General features: G+C 45.5%; 1 protein-coding gene across 2 annotated transcripts in view; it reads right to left on the bottom strand.

Moving 5' to 3' along the window:
* Positions 1 to 13,198, bottom strand: part of MIPEP (mitochondrial intermediate peptidase) — a 1,848,751-nt gene that overhangs the window by 1,703,062 nt on the left and 132,491 nt on the right. For both annotated transcript variants that reach the window (XM_069639422.1, XM_069639423.1), the window contains exon 2: positions 6,820 to 6,993. In XM_069639422.1, the coding sequence (XP_069495523.1) occupies positions 6,820 to 6,993 (174 nt within the window). The remainder of the gene's footprint in view (positions 1 to 6,819; positions 6,994 to 13,198) is intronic.

The following is a 13,198-nucleotide window of genomic DNA, read 5'->3' as shown; positions in this document are numbered from 1 at the left end:
GTCTCTTTAAGGTGATCTCTTGAAATAAGACCAGCGGGTCTGATCTACGAGTTCCTGTAACTCTTTCTAACAGTCACTATATCTTAGGGTCCAATTCACATGACTCTTGTCCTTGGCCTAGATTAGTGCCACATAGATTACGGGACTTGAGGAAGAAGCAGTAAGACTTAACAGATGTGACAAAGTGTTTGCAGGTGTTGGACAGTGTTTAAAAAAGGGAAACATGCATTTGAAGTGATTCATCGTACAGCCACGATATGTACTGCACAAGATGTTTTGTGTGCAGTAAATCAGGAAATGTCTGAACAGCCTTGCATTACCACCACAATATGTCTCAAAGTATTTTCTCTTATTTTGTTAGGGGTAATCTGGTGGTGTACGAGATCCTGTCAGCAGTCAGGAGACGTGGTAATACAAAATGGACCCTCCAGCTCGCCTCCTTTTCGGTCGACCCCTGACCGTAGCCCCTCTTTTGCCCTGCTAGAAATACAGCAGGAAACAGTGATGTTACAGACGGAATTGGGGAAATTGTTGCAAACCCATGCGGATGATTGTGTGTATTGTAAAGAGTAATACTTGTAGTAGTATATGGTTTACATACACAAATGAAAATCAGGAGTGGACCATAGTTAAGGGAGGAATAGTATAGAATTCTCTGTGCAAAATAAAAACAGGTGAATAGGTGATTAATGCAGGGGTGCAAGAAGTTAAGTTAGATTAGCTGCGCAGTAATCGCAAAAGGAGGGAGGGGTCTTTGAACATTGATAGCCTAGGGAGGAAAGGATTTAAGTTATGTTGACACCATAAAGGCATATCATAACGAGTGGTCATAAATAAGGGTAAACGATGATGTGGGAGGAGGAGTTTGGGAAGATAATTTCATCCCTCTCTCTTGGACTCACCACTTTCTACTTTCCTCTCCCCTGTCACTCTCTGTCCCCCAGGTAAAGCCAACCTCAGCACTGCCACCCATCTTCTTGGTCATCCGGCCCATGAAGCATGTGTCAGAAGCTTTCGCCGCTACTTTCTCTCCTCCTCCTACTCCTGTGGCGGACTCACATTCTGGCACAGGCCTCTCCAACCTGCATCTCTCAATATCTAACACTCTCGATGTCCTTGCCCCGGTCAGGAGGATCCGTCTGAAGCACACCTCCAAGTGCAACTCTTGATATAATTCTGACCTCGCCACCCCTTAAACGCAAGTGTAGGGTGGCTGAGTGGAAGTGGAGGGCATCAGGCTCATCCTCTGACAAACTGGCATGCCGCCTGCTCCAAAGGCAATATAGACTCTCTGTCCTGTCCAAGAAAAGAGCATACATCCAAGCCTGTGTCTCTGCGGCCTCTAGCAACTCCGCCAAACTTTTCAAAATCTGCAAGGAGCTGGCCAATCCTGCTGCAGTCTCCATCTCTCCTGCTCCCTCACAGCCCCTTTGCACGGCACTGTTTTATCACTTCACCACTAAAACTCACTTCACCACTAAAACTCAGGACATCCTGTCCACTTTCTCCACTTGCTCTCCCTCTATCATTCCCGGCACCTCTCCAGCACCTCTCCAGCCGTCTCTCCTCCTTTCTCTGCCTTCTTCATGTTCACCCCCGACGCGGTTTCTAGACAAGTCCAATCTATGAAAGTTTTGTCAAAGCAGGTGCTCCCATGCTCCTCTAGAACCATCAAGGACCACATCGACACCCTCGCTCTAGCCCAGGCCAATTTCTACAATCACTCTTTTGCCACTCCCCCCCCCCCCAAAGCACTTCCTTGTGCACCCCCTCCTCAAGAAGCCCTCTGCCAATCTTTCCTCTCTGGCTAACTACCGCACGATCTCTATCACTCCTTTCCTGGCCAAACTCCTGGAAAAGCTAGCCATATGCCAGCTTACTTTTCATACTGGATCTGCTGGTTGTCTCCATGACCACCAGTCTGGCTTTAGAGCAGCCAGAAGCACAGAAACTGCTCTCCTGAACAGCCGTGAAGACATGCTCTCTAATCTCGACGCCAAACTTCTTTCTGTCCTCATTCTCCTTGATCTAGCCTCTGCTTTCGATACGGTCGGCCACGCCATCCTGATCAATCGTCTCCATGACAACTTGGCCATCACGGGTCAGGCTCTAGCCCGGTTGACCTCCTTTCTGTCCAATCGACCCTCCCAGGTCCACTTTGGATTCTTTCTCTCTACCACCTCTATCTCTACATGTCGATTTTTCCCCCAGAGCTCTAACGTCTAACTGTGCCTCTTCAACCATTACTTGGCACCTCTGGCCCAAACTCATCTCTACCTTCTGTTCTAACTTTCATGGTTATGTGGATGACAATCTGCTCTCTCGCTCATACCAGACTGTCTATCCGAGATTAAAGGAATGGCGTGCCTCCACCGACTCTGCCTTAATGACAGAAAGACTGAGATTCTTCTCATTGGAACCCCTGCTCCTTCTTCCCTCTTTCACTCTGGCCACCCACACTGGGCCCTCTACCCTCACCTTCCTGTGAGGCGAAGAACCTTGGGGTCATCTTCAACTCCACCCTCTCCTTCTCTCCTAACATCTCTAAGGAGTCACACTACCAGCTGCACCTCTCTTCAGAGATATTCTTCCTTTTCGCACTTTCCCCCAGAGGCTCACTGTCTCCAGTGCCCTGGTTCTCTCCAGGCTGGACTACTGCAACAGCTTCTTTCTAAATCTGGCTTCCTCTACTCTTTGCCCTTTGCAACTAATCCAGAACAGGACTGCAAGAGTTGTCCTCGGCCTCAAGCCCAGGCATCGTATCTCTTCAGCCCTGAAATCTCTCCACTGGCTCCTGGTGGCTGCAAGGATCAAGTTGAAGACCGTCTGCATTGTCCACAAGGCTTTCTGGGGCCAGGGACCACATGACATCCAACTCTCTCTTCCTAAGCATCTTCCTTTTCGAGCCCTCTGCTCATCCACCTCCAACTCTGAGGGTCAGACGCTTCTCAATGCAGAGAGTGGGGGTTAGATCTCTGTCCTCGGCTGCAGCCTCCCTCTCGAACAGCCTCCCTGCCCTACTCAAACTTCAGCAGCACCACCTAAGGTTCTGGAAGCAACTTAAGACCTTCCTCTTCGCTTCCGCTTTCTCTCTCTCTCCTGCTAATGCTCCCATCTGCTGAGCTAACTGGTTACCTGACCACCCACTGAACCTCACGGGCACCAGACTCCTGCAGGACCAGTAGTCCCTTGCACTGCCTCCGAACCTCCCACCCACTTAGGGACTGTATCTGCAACCCTACAGTCCCCTGTCTCCCTGCACTTACTTGAGCCACCCCCTGGCAGCCCTTACTGCGTTTTTGCCAATGCACTCCCCCTGCCTGCCACTGGCACTTCTCTCCCCCTCGCACTTGCACAATCTGAATGACGCAAGGCCTAGTAAGATCGTTTTGTTCTCCCTCGGTCAACCCTTCAATGTCTTGTCGCGCCTAGAAACACTTGTGTAGAAGCACGTTATAAATGACTTGTATCATATCATACCTGAAGTGTCACTTTTATTTTTATATGCCCGAGTGGTTATTGTTTTTCTTTCATTCTAGCGGACATTGTATAGGGAAATCATCTTTTATTGGCTTGAGGTAATAGTAGTCCCAAGGTCTCTCTAAAGGGACGTGCTGTAGGACTGCTGAGGCAGCACTTTCAGGTCCTCTCGGGGGGACTGGGTGAAGGCCATCTGGCTGACATTTTTCGGATTTCACTGTCTCTTACCGGTCCAAACAATGGAGCCCTATTCTTTGCCAAAGGTGCATCGGGGGCAGTGGCCAATATGCCCTTCACCTGAGGAGGTGGCAGCTGGACATCAGACCAGAGCAACCGACCCAGAAGTAGAGGATTTTGTGATGGGATACAGGATGGAAACAGAAGATGGACTATGGAAATATTCAAGGAGTACTATTATGATTTTTGGGGGTGGGTGGGTCAAATGGAAGTGACATGTGTAAGGGCCAGACCATGGGGAGATAGAAGACGAAGGCGAATTGTAGGTGGGTTGGGTTAGCTGGGGTGGTGGGTTAATGAGGTGCTATCCGTTTATTGGTTTGCAAACCAGCAATAAATAGTGTCTTGCCTTGTCCATTCTCAATAAGGCTCTTTAGTCCTTTGTTTGGTTTGTATTGATATAGTTTTCCAGCAACGGCTAGGCTGGAACGCAAAAGCAACCAGACCAAACTTAATCACATCACCAGGTTCCTTCTGCTGGCACCCAATGGCATATGGCACATCACAAGTAACTGGAACACCGCCAGAGCTGTTCTTGCTAATCACTGCTAGAACCATTTCGTCTCTTGAGTACCACCAGTACTCCTCAAACAGCTCCAGCACTCACGATCTGATGCACCTCTGCAAAGCACAGCTGAGCCACCCCGTCAACTTATTCAGCAGCTCCATCTCTCCAAAACAGTACTGGGACCTCCCAACGGTAGGCTGCAGTAGTGGAGCACCAAAGCATCAACCCTCAGCCCTTTCCCTTCAGTGAGAATGCTAAAAGGAGAGACGTTCACTGGCCCATTGGCTTCCTTCATAATAATCCAATGGAAGAGAGGGCAGCACCATTAATAACCAACAATGATTTTTAAAGTATTTGGCCAGTGTTTGGTCTGCCTTTGAGACCTCTTCTCTTCTGTCTCATAGCAAGTCCGTTCTACCCATCACTTGTCACCAATTGAAAACTATGAAGCAGTAAGAACAGGAATACACCAGTTTTCTGTATATGTATAAAAGGTGCAGTTTAATTGCAGGTAGATATAGTAAGAAACTATGTAACACTCATCAGATGATCCACTTCCTCAGTCTGACCTCAACTGTCAACTCTGCTACCCTCAGTCACACATACCAACATTCTATATGTCATCTACTGTCAGGATACTACCCAAAAGATTGCTCTGCCAGGGACCATGAAGAGAATTTTGATAAAAAACAGGTTCCGTCACCCACTCATCAAGACTTGCTAGATCCAATGGGAAACGGTGAAAGTTTACACTTTGCAAAGCTAAAGTCAAGGTTACACCTCAACCCTACTATTTGCCAAATGTATTTGCTTAGTGGGATGCTCAAGAACACCTCAAACACATGCAGTACAACTCTTTGGAACGCTGTAGGATTTTCACATCCTTCGATTTTTGCATCAGTTTGACACAGAATGGTGACCAACTAGCAGAGTTTAACACCCACTCTCTGCCTGCAAAATGTTAGATACAAATACATTTGGGGAACAAGCTGTGCTTACTCTTTCCTCCTGGTCTGTCGCCCCCGCAGTGGTCTGAGACTGCCTAGCTCCAGCATGTAGCAACCTAAATAATTAACGTAAATATGCGTGGAAACAAAGTGTTCGACCAAACAACTACCTTTGTCATATGTTGTAAAGAGGATCCGCAGACACATCAAGTGCAGTACTAGTAAATTCCTTTATTAAGTTACACGATAAATCCAGAAGATTACAAGAGAGGAACCTACTTGCTCCCACCATTCAGGCTACATCTCTTCAACTACCTGTGGTGGAACGCCAGCGACATTACGTTCTCTCACTCATTTATACATATTGTCACATTACAACACTCTCTCTGACCTCATGCATTCCAGACTAGCATGCATACAGCAAGGCACTACATAATCCTATAGTCACTCCCTAAACATCCCTTCTGCCTTGCCGTGTCCTGCCTACCTCTGAAGCTCCAATGCTCATCACTTGTTAACGAAGGCCACTTCAAGTTCTCCAACTGCTCCCCACAGTACATCTATCTGGTCAAGCATGCTTCCAGCACACCATTAGATACCTTAATCATAAAATCGATTTTGCAATAAAAGAAATTCAGAAAGAACAAGGTACACAAGAAATGGTAAACAGTCTGTTTGCAAACTGTGTAGCAGGGTTTGAATTTAAGATTTCACGAGAAGGAGCTACAACTAGCTGTGGGGTACGTGGTGGCATCACCTAGTAGACAGGAGCTACCCCAAGAGAACCAGGAGCTAGTACATAGTGTGTTACAAATCTAACGTTCACGTGAGATGCAAACTTTAACTTGTTGTCCATTATATACAATCTTCATGGTTTAAACGTCTTCTAGACGTTGCCAATTCCTCTTTATATACATTCCCAGATATCAGAAATGCAATGTCCCATAAGTATATTTGTATGGCACCTGTTGGCCACACCGGGGAGCCGTGAGTAGCTCCTGGTTGCTTTTGGTGTCAAGGTATCAGGCTCTCCTGTGCTCGAAGCAGGAGCTAAATAGTTCACAGCAATTTAAACCCCTGTGTAATATGAGGTCTAGGTTATGCTATGTAACTTGGATTTATACCTTGCACCGTTGCCGTTTCCAGGTTCACTGGAAGATCTAAAAAAAGGCTTAGTGGGCTAGGTTATTGGGAGGAGAGGGAGAATGCTAGATAGCTTTGCTGTCCTGTTGGAGCGTCAGTTCCATTTCTAGGTGTTTTGTGCCAAGGGTAGCAAGTCACATTTGTCCAGATGGTAGATTTGTGTGCCTGTAGTGCTAGGATGAATTGGCAGGGTATGGGTATGTAGAGGAGTACAGTTCTCTAGAGAGGGATTTTAAAAAGCTGTGTGTGTTTGGCTTAGAGTATTAGGTGCTACCGCCAGCTGCCTGCATACACAGCAACATGCTTTGGTTTGCTATAAAGCTGGTAAAATGTGCAGATGAAAATGGTTTGTCTAATTTACTACTACTTTGATACTAATGTAAAAACTACAATTCATTGTAGCTTTAAAGTCCATCGCATTATTTGTAAAAGTGGCCGTGAGAAAAGTAAATGAAAACTATCAACACAAACATGTTGTGTATAGTACAAAAGAGAATGCCTTACCAAGTCTGCGACTCTGCATAACTCATCAGAAAGCTGATCAAAGATTCCAACAGTTTGTGGTCCTGGTGGTGTAGTGCATGCCCTTTCTACAAGGAATTCGGTTTCTTTCAAAGCCTTTTCCTGTGCTTCTTGAAATCCTTCAGGAGAGGATAATTCTGGTACCCCGAATAAACCCTGCAATGCAAGAAATCGGAGTAAGTTACAGAAGGCATGTAAACATACCCACACACACAGAAAGACATATCAATATTGTAGAACACAAGTGTCCCATTCAATAAATAATTCATTAGGAAACTGCACTATCTTGGCATCGCCCACCAAATGCAAAGCTTGATGCGAGTCAGAGAAGACATCTAATCACTTATCAATAAAATGTGTGTGTCCTGGGCGGCCCTTCTCTATAGGGTTACCTTTGCATGCTGGAATTTGCAGTTTTGACCTTTTCCATTACAAGCATGAAAGTCCCAGCATGGAAAGTGCTGTTGGCTAAAAAGCCAGCATTGAGTAATGTTGACAGATGACATGGAACCATTTGGCGAAATACTTTCTATATCAAACTACTAATCGCAAAGTAATTTATCACCTTGCTCATCTCATATCTGCTCTTTTCCATCTGTTTTCTACCAAACATTTCCACTCTTCCACCCAAAACTTTGAATGTTGGGATCCAGCGACAGCATTATCACACTTCACCAATTCATCACTACCACCGTGAACACGGCTGCCATAACCTACTGAACATAAGAAGCAACATGACTAAAGCTCTAGTGCTATGGTATCCTATTGTTTTGACTACTGTTGTAGTCTTTAGGCCTCCCACTCTGCTTTCTCCCCTCTAAACAAAATTCCAAAATGTTGCCATGCACACTAAGAAATTGCCATCTGGCAAGGATGTGTAATCTCTGGCTTTTTTGATTTGTATTGAAGAAAATGTTATGGGTAATTCCATCTCAGAAAGGGTGGTCTACTGAACAGACTCCCCTCCCCCTTCAGAAAGCAGCATGTCAAAAGCACAGTGAAGACATGTGCCCTGCTGCATCAGTATCCCAATGTAGAGTCCCTGCTCTTCTGTGGAACGGGGTAGGTTCAAAGGCCACATGTGCTCTGTTTGACAGCTGCCATAACAACAGTGTCACTGCAGACAGAGGCTGCATTTAAAACTGCATCTTTGATCCAAAACAATAAAAATGATGAGGGATCGCCTGCAGGCATGATAATGTCTAAACATAAGCCATACCTAGGTTCTGGTAGCATAGCTGATAATTCACATATTTATTGAAGCCACAGCAGATCTGTATCATACACACGTCAACACTGCAAGCCCAGGCCACCTATTGAGGGGCTGTGCATTTTAGGAAGGTGCCTGTCTGTGCTACAGCCAGTTGGACAAAAGGCAGAGTCCATCTCTCTCTAATCGACTGTGCGGTCGGGTAACAAGTCTCTCCAGACCAGCAACTTCCAGCAGGGGAATCCTGAAAACAAAGCTTCAAAGAGACATAACCTAAACAAACATTCCAGCCTCACACTAGGGTGATGCATAACGAAAAGCAAAAACTTTATCTCAACTGCGATTCAATTGTCCAAATAGAGCATTTTACCGCTGTTCTGTGTGTATTACTGATCTCAAAATGGCCACTTAAAAATGACATTCAGCATGTCCTTGTGGGCGTGCTGACATCATATGTCAACAACTTTAGGTCTCACTGACAGGTGTCTATGGTCGTGCCTTTCTGCATCTCACCACTTACATTCTTAGTGTACCAAGTATCTCTCCAAATGTGGCAATAATTCACATGTGTATTGGGTTACCTCTGTGGTAACCATAATTTGTTCTTATAGAGTAATAATTATATCGGATCATGTTAGATACAATTGGTAACGACTGTTGGAATGTCAAACAATGTTGTCAGTACAGCGGATCAGTGATACTCGCAAAATATCATTTTTAAACAGTTAGGTAATGTGTTGAATGATCCAATTAGTACAACGGACAAGTAATACTTGTCAAACATAATTTGTCAAAACAAAGGCATCAATAAATACATGTTGTTTGCTATCCTCGACATTAATGACCATTTGAGACACATATTTCAGTGTCTAAGGTTACATATAGTGGGTCATTATTTGGTTTCTGTGAAAGATAAGGTCTTTGTAGAGTACATACATATAATTGTAGTCACAGTTAACAGTCAGTATTATCAACAAATAATATACATTACTGTGTGCAATTGGGAGATCACATGGTGATAGCATATTTATTAAAAAGTAACACTTAGTAATGTATACATGTATGGACTAATCTTTACAGTACATTCCTAAATGGACTTCTGAAATTGACGAGCACCTTATTAAAATCTACAGAATGGACTTACCATAATATGTGGTATATTGATGGAATATCCCACTCAGTTCAATCTAAATACTCCAAGATAATACCCATTTAACATTTCAATGTAACCAATCCCTCTTGGGGGATACTTGTTTGTGGGATGTCTACATACACAGTACTGTGCGTCCACTCAATTCAAGACAGTAGAGGAATGGTATCAATGAAAATTCTTCATTTAGTTCAGTTAGAGTCATGGCATCTAACCTGTTAATCCAAAATATGCCTCTCTTGGCTAACAGTGTGTTAGTGTCCCCTCCTCTATGTGGGGATCTAACAAGCTCTAGCACTATGAATCTCAGTAGGGCTATAGTATGTCTATTTTTGACATAAATGTCTGGCAAACGGTTATTTTTGGTTGTTAGTCCTAACATTAGATTTATGTTCTGTCATGCTCTCCTTTATTTTGCGAACGGTCTGATCTACATAGAATGTAATGCAGGGGCAGAAGAGTCTGTATATCAGATATTTGGAGTCATAGGTTGCAAAATATTTTAAGTCGAGTTTCTGTCCAGTGCAAGGATGTCTCACATGATCACCTTATTGGATAGTGTTACAAGGACTACAGTTCAGGCAAGGAAACGTTGGGATTAGATAATAAAGTTTGTCTAAGTGGATCTGATATTTCGGCCTTGACTAGGCTGTCCCTAAAGGTTCTGCCTCTTGTGTAGGCCATCATTGTTGGTTTTGGCAATAGTCTTGTAAATTGAGGATGTAGCCTTGTGATTTTCCAGTTCTTTTTTATAATCAAATTGATTTGACCGCTTTGTTTAGAGAATTTCATCAAATGTACAAATGGTGACTCTTTCTGATGAGATATGGGTGTTGGTAGACTGCGTCTAGTCTGGGCATTGCTCCTACTTCTCGCTAGCTCTAATACAGTGTCAAGGTAACTTTGTACAGTATTGGTTGCTTCACAGTATGTTGGATCTTCAGAGATAATCCTTCAGATGAACAAGTTACTTCTTACCTTGTAACATTCTTTCGACGGGATGTTCCTCCGACGTATTCCTCATCTTAGATATCTCCTTCCAGCTCTGCTGGCCTCGGAAAAATGTTTCTCTCTAGAGGGCGCTGCGCGTCAACGTCCTCCGAGTCGATGTCCCTCGACAGCCGCCGTATCGATGTCGACGTCATCCTGCCTCAGTTCCGTTTTGTAGCCCACAATAATACTTTCTGGACTAAACTAATCACCCTGAAGGAGCGTAAACTGCAACAACAAGGGAAGTAGAACTGCAGGGATGGATGGGAGGGTCGATGAGGAATACGTCGGAGGAACATCCCGTCGAAAGAACGTTACAAGGTAAGAAGTAACTTGTTCTTCGAAGGGATTGTGTCCTCCGACGTATTCCTCATCTTAGATAGGCTCCCATAGCAGTATTCTATTATTGGAGGAGGGAGTACTGACTTCACGCTGTCTTCTATTGATGAATAGAATGCAGTACAGCCCTTCCAAACCTAGTCTCTTGACTGGAGGAGGAATCCAAATTGTAAAAATGTGTAAAGGTATGGACAGACGACCATGTAGCGGCCGCACAGATGTCTTTAACCGGCACGCCTCTTTTGAGGGCCGAAGAAGCTGCAATACCTCTGGTCGAATGAGCCCTAAGGTTTTGAGGGGGCTCTTTCCCTGCCAGTTTATAACATTCCAGAATGGCTAGAATGATCCATCTGGAAATGGTCTGCTTAGTTATTGGTAACCCCAGCTTGTGACCTGCGTAACCTACAAACAGCTGGTCTGCCTGTCTTATTCTGGCTAGTCTACTGATGTAAAAACTTAAAGCCCTCCTAGGGTCTAGCCTGTGTAACCTCTCTTCCTCTTTCCCCGGGTGAGGAGGAGGATAGAAAGATGGTAGGGTAATCTTCTGAGTGATATGGAATTCAGAAACCACCTTTGGGTGGAAATTAGGCTTCACTTGCAGGACAACTTTGTCTTTGTGAAATATTGTGTGAGGGGGTTTACAAGAAAGAGCTTGTAATTTGCTCACCCTTCTAGCAGATGTAATTGCTATTAATAAAACAGTTTTAAGGGTAAGGAGTCTTAACGAACAAGAATGGAGAGGTTCGAAAGGTGTGCCCATCAGGAAAGTTAGTACTAAGTTTAAATCCCATAGGGGAACTTGGAATGGTCTTGGGGGATAAACATTGGTTAACCCCTTTAGAAACTGTATAACCAAGGGTAATTTGAAATAGGATGGTTCTTCCGCAGTGCGCTTAAAGATGGATAGCGCTGCGAGATAGCCCTTAATGGTGTCAACATGAAGGCCTGAATTTGCCAAATATAGTAGGAAGGACAAAATCATTGGTGTACCACATGAAAAAGGGTCGATATTCTGTTCTCTACACCAGTTGCAAAATCTGTTCCAACGGCAGCGGTATAAAGACTTTGTTGCTGGCCTCCTTGCCGAAAGCAACACCTCCATAACATCATCAGGGAGGTCCCAATCCTTGTACCTCAGCCTTTCAGAAGCCAAGCGTGAAGGTTGAGGGTTTTGATGTCTGGATGGAGAACCTGACCTCCCTTCTGTGAGAGTAGGTTCTCTCTGAGTGGAAGTCGAATTGGAGGGCAGATGGACAAGTCTAGAAGGTCCGGGTACCACGTTCTCCTGGCCCAATCCGGGGCAATTAGGATCATGGTTCTCCGGAATCTTCTCAACCTCCTGATCATTTGAGGAATGACAGGGACCAGTGGGAACGCGCACAGAAGCGGAAACTCCCAGTCCACTATGAACGCGTCTCCCAGAGCTCCTCTCGGGGGAAATTCCCTTGAGCATAACAGGTCGCATTTCCTGTTTAGGCTGGTGGCGAACAGATCTACCTGAGGGGTTCCCCAAAGGGCGAAGATCTCTTGAAGGACTTCCTGAGCTAGTTCCCACTCGTGGGAGACTGTGCCCTGCCTGCTCAGAGCGTCCGCTGTCAAGTTATTCTCTCCGGCTAGGTGAACTGCCGATAGCGAGATTCCTTCTTGGATTGCCCAAAACCAGAGCTGCATCGCCTCTCTGCACAGGGGTAGTGATCCTACGCCTCCTCTTTTGTTGAGGTAATGCATGGCCACCGTGTTGTCCGTCATTATCAGGACGTTCTTCCCTTGTACAGCTGGCAGGAACGCCTTCAGCGCAAGTCTGATGGCTCTCAGCTCTAACAGGTTGATATGTAGTCTGGACTCCGATGGAGACCAACGACCGCTGATGGTCAAGTCGTTGGCGTGGGCTCCCCACCCCGTGAGTGAGGCATCCGTGACTACTGTTATCTCCGGCCAGGGTTGCCAAAACTGTTCTCCTTTCAGAATGTTCTCCTGACAGGCCCACCACTGAAGGTCTCGAGCTACTCTGTCGGGAACTTGAAGAAGATCTGTCATTCTCCCTGAGAATTGTGACCACTGAGTCCTCAGTGCCCACTGGAGGGATCTCATTCTCAAGCGAGCCTCTGGCACTAGGAAAATGCAGGATGCCATGAGGCCTAGCAACCTCAAAAAGTCGAAGGCTGGGAGACGTTGGGCATGTTGGAACTTGGTAACCATCTGTAGATTATCTTGAGCCCTCACCTCTGGTGGCGAGGCTTTTCCCAGGGAAGTGTCCAGGATCGCTCCTATGAATTGGAGTCTCTGCGATGGTATCATTTGTGACTTCTTTAAATTGAGGGAGAAGCCCAGTCTGTGAAGGAAGTGGCACACGTGATTTAGCTGGATCTGAGCTTGTTCCGAAGAAACAGCCCTGATCAACCAATCGTCCAGGTAGGGGTAGACGTGAATCCCTTCCCTCCTTGACTTGCAGCCACTACCGACATTAACTTGGTGAAGACCCTCAGGGCGGAGGTCAGCCCAAATGGCAGCACTCGAAATTGATAGTGAGAGTTGCCAATTGCGAACCTCAGGTATTTCCTGTGTTTGAGATGGATAGGCACATGGAAATAAGCGTCCTGAAGGTCCAGAGATACCAACCAGTCCTGGAACTGAAGGGCCTGGAGGATCTGAGAAAGAGTGACCATCTTGAA

Source organism: Ambystoma mexicanum, chromosome 7q (assembly GCF_040938575.1).
Source record: "Ambystoma mexicanum isolate Mex_15411 chromosome 7q, UKY_AmexF1_1, whole genome shotgun sequence".
Taxonomy (NCBI): Eukaryota; Metazoa; Chordata; class Amphibia; order Caudata; family Ambystomatidae; genus Ambystoma; species Ambystoma mexicanum.
This window is presented reverse-complemented; position numbering and strand designations above follow the sequence as displayed.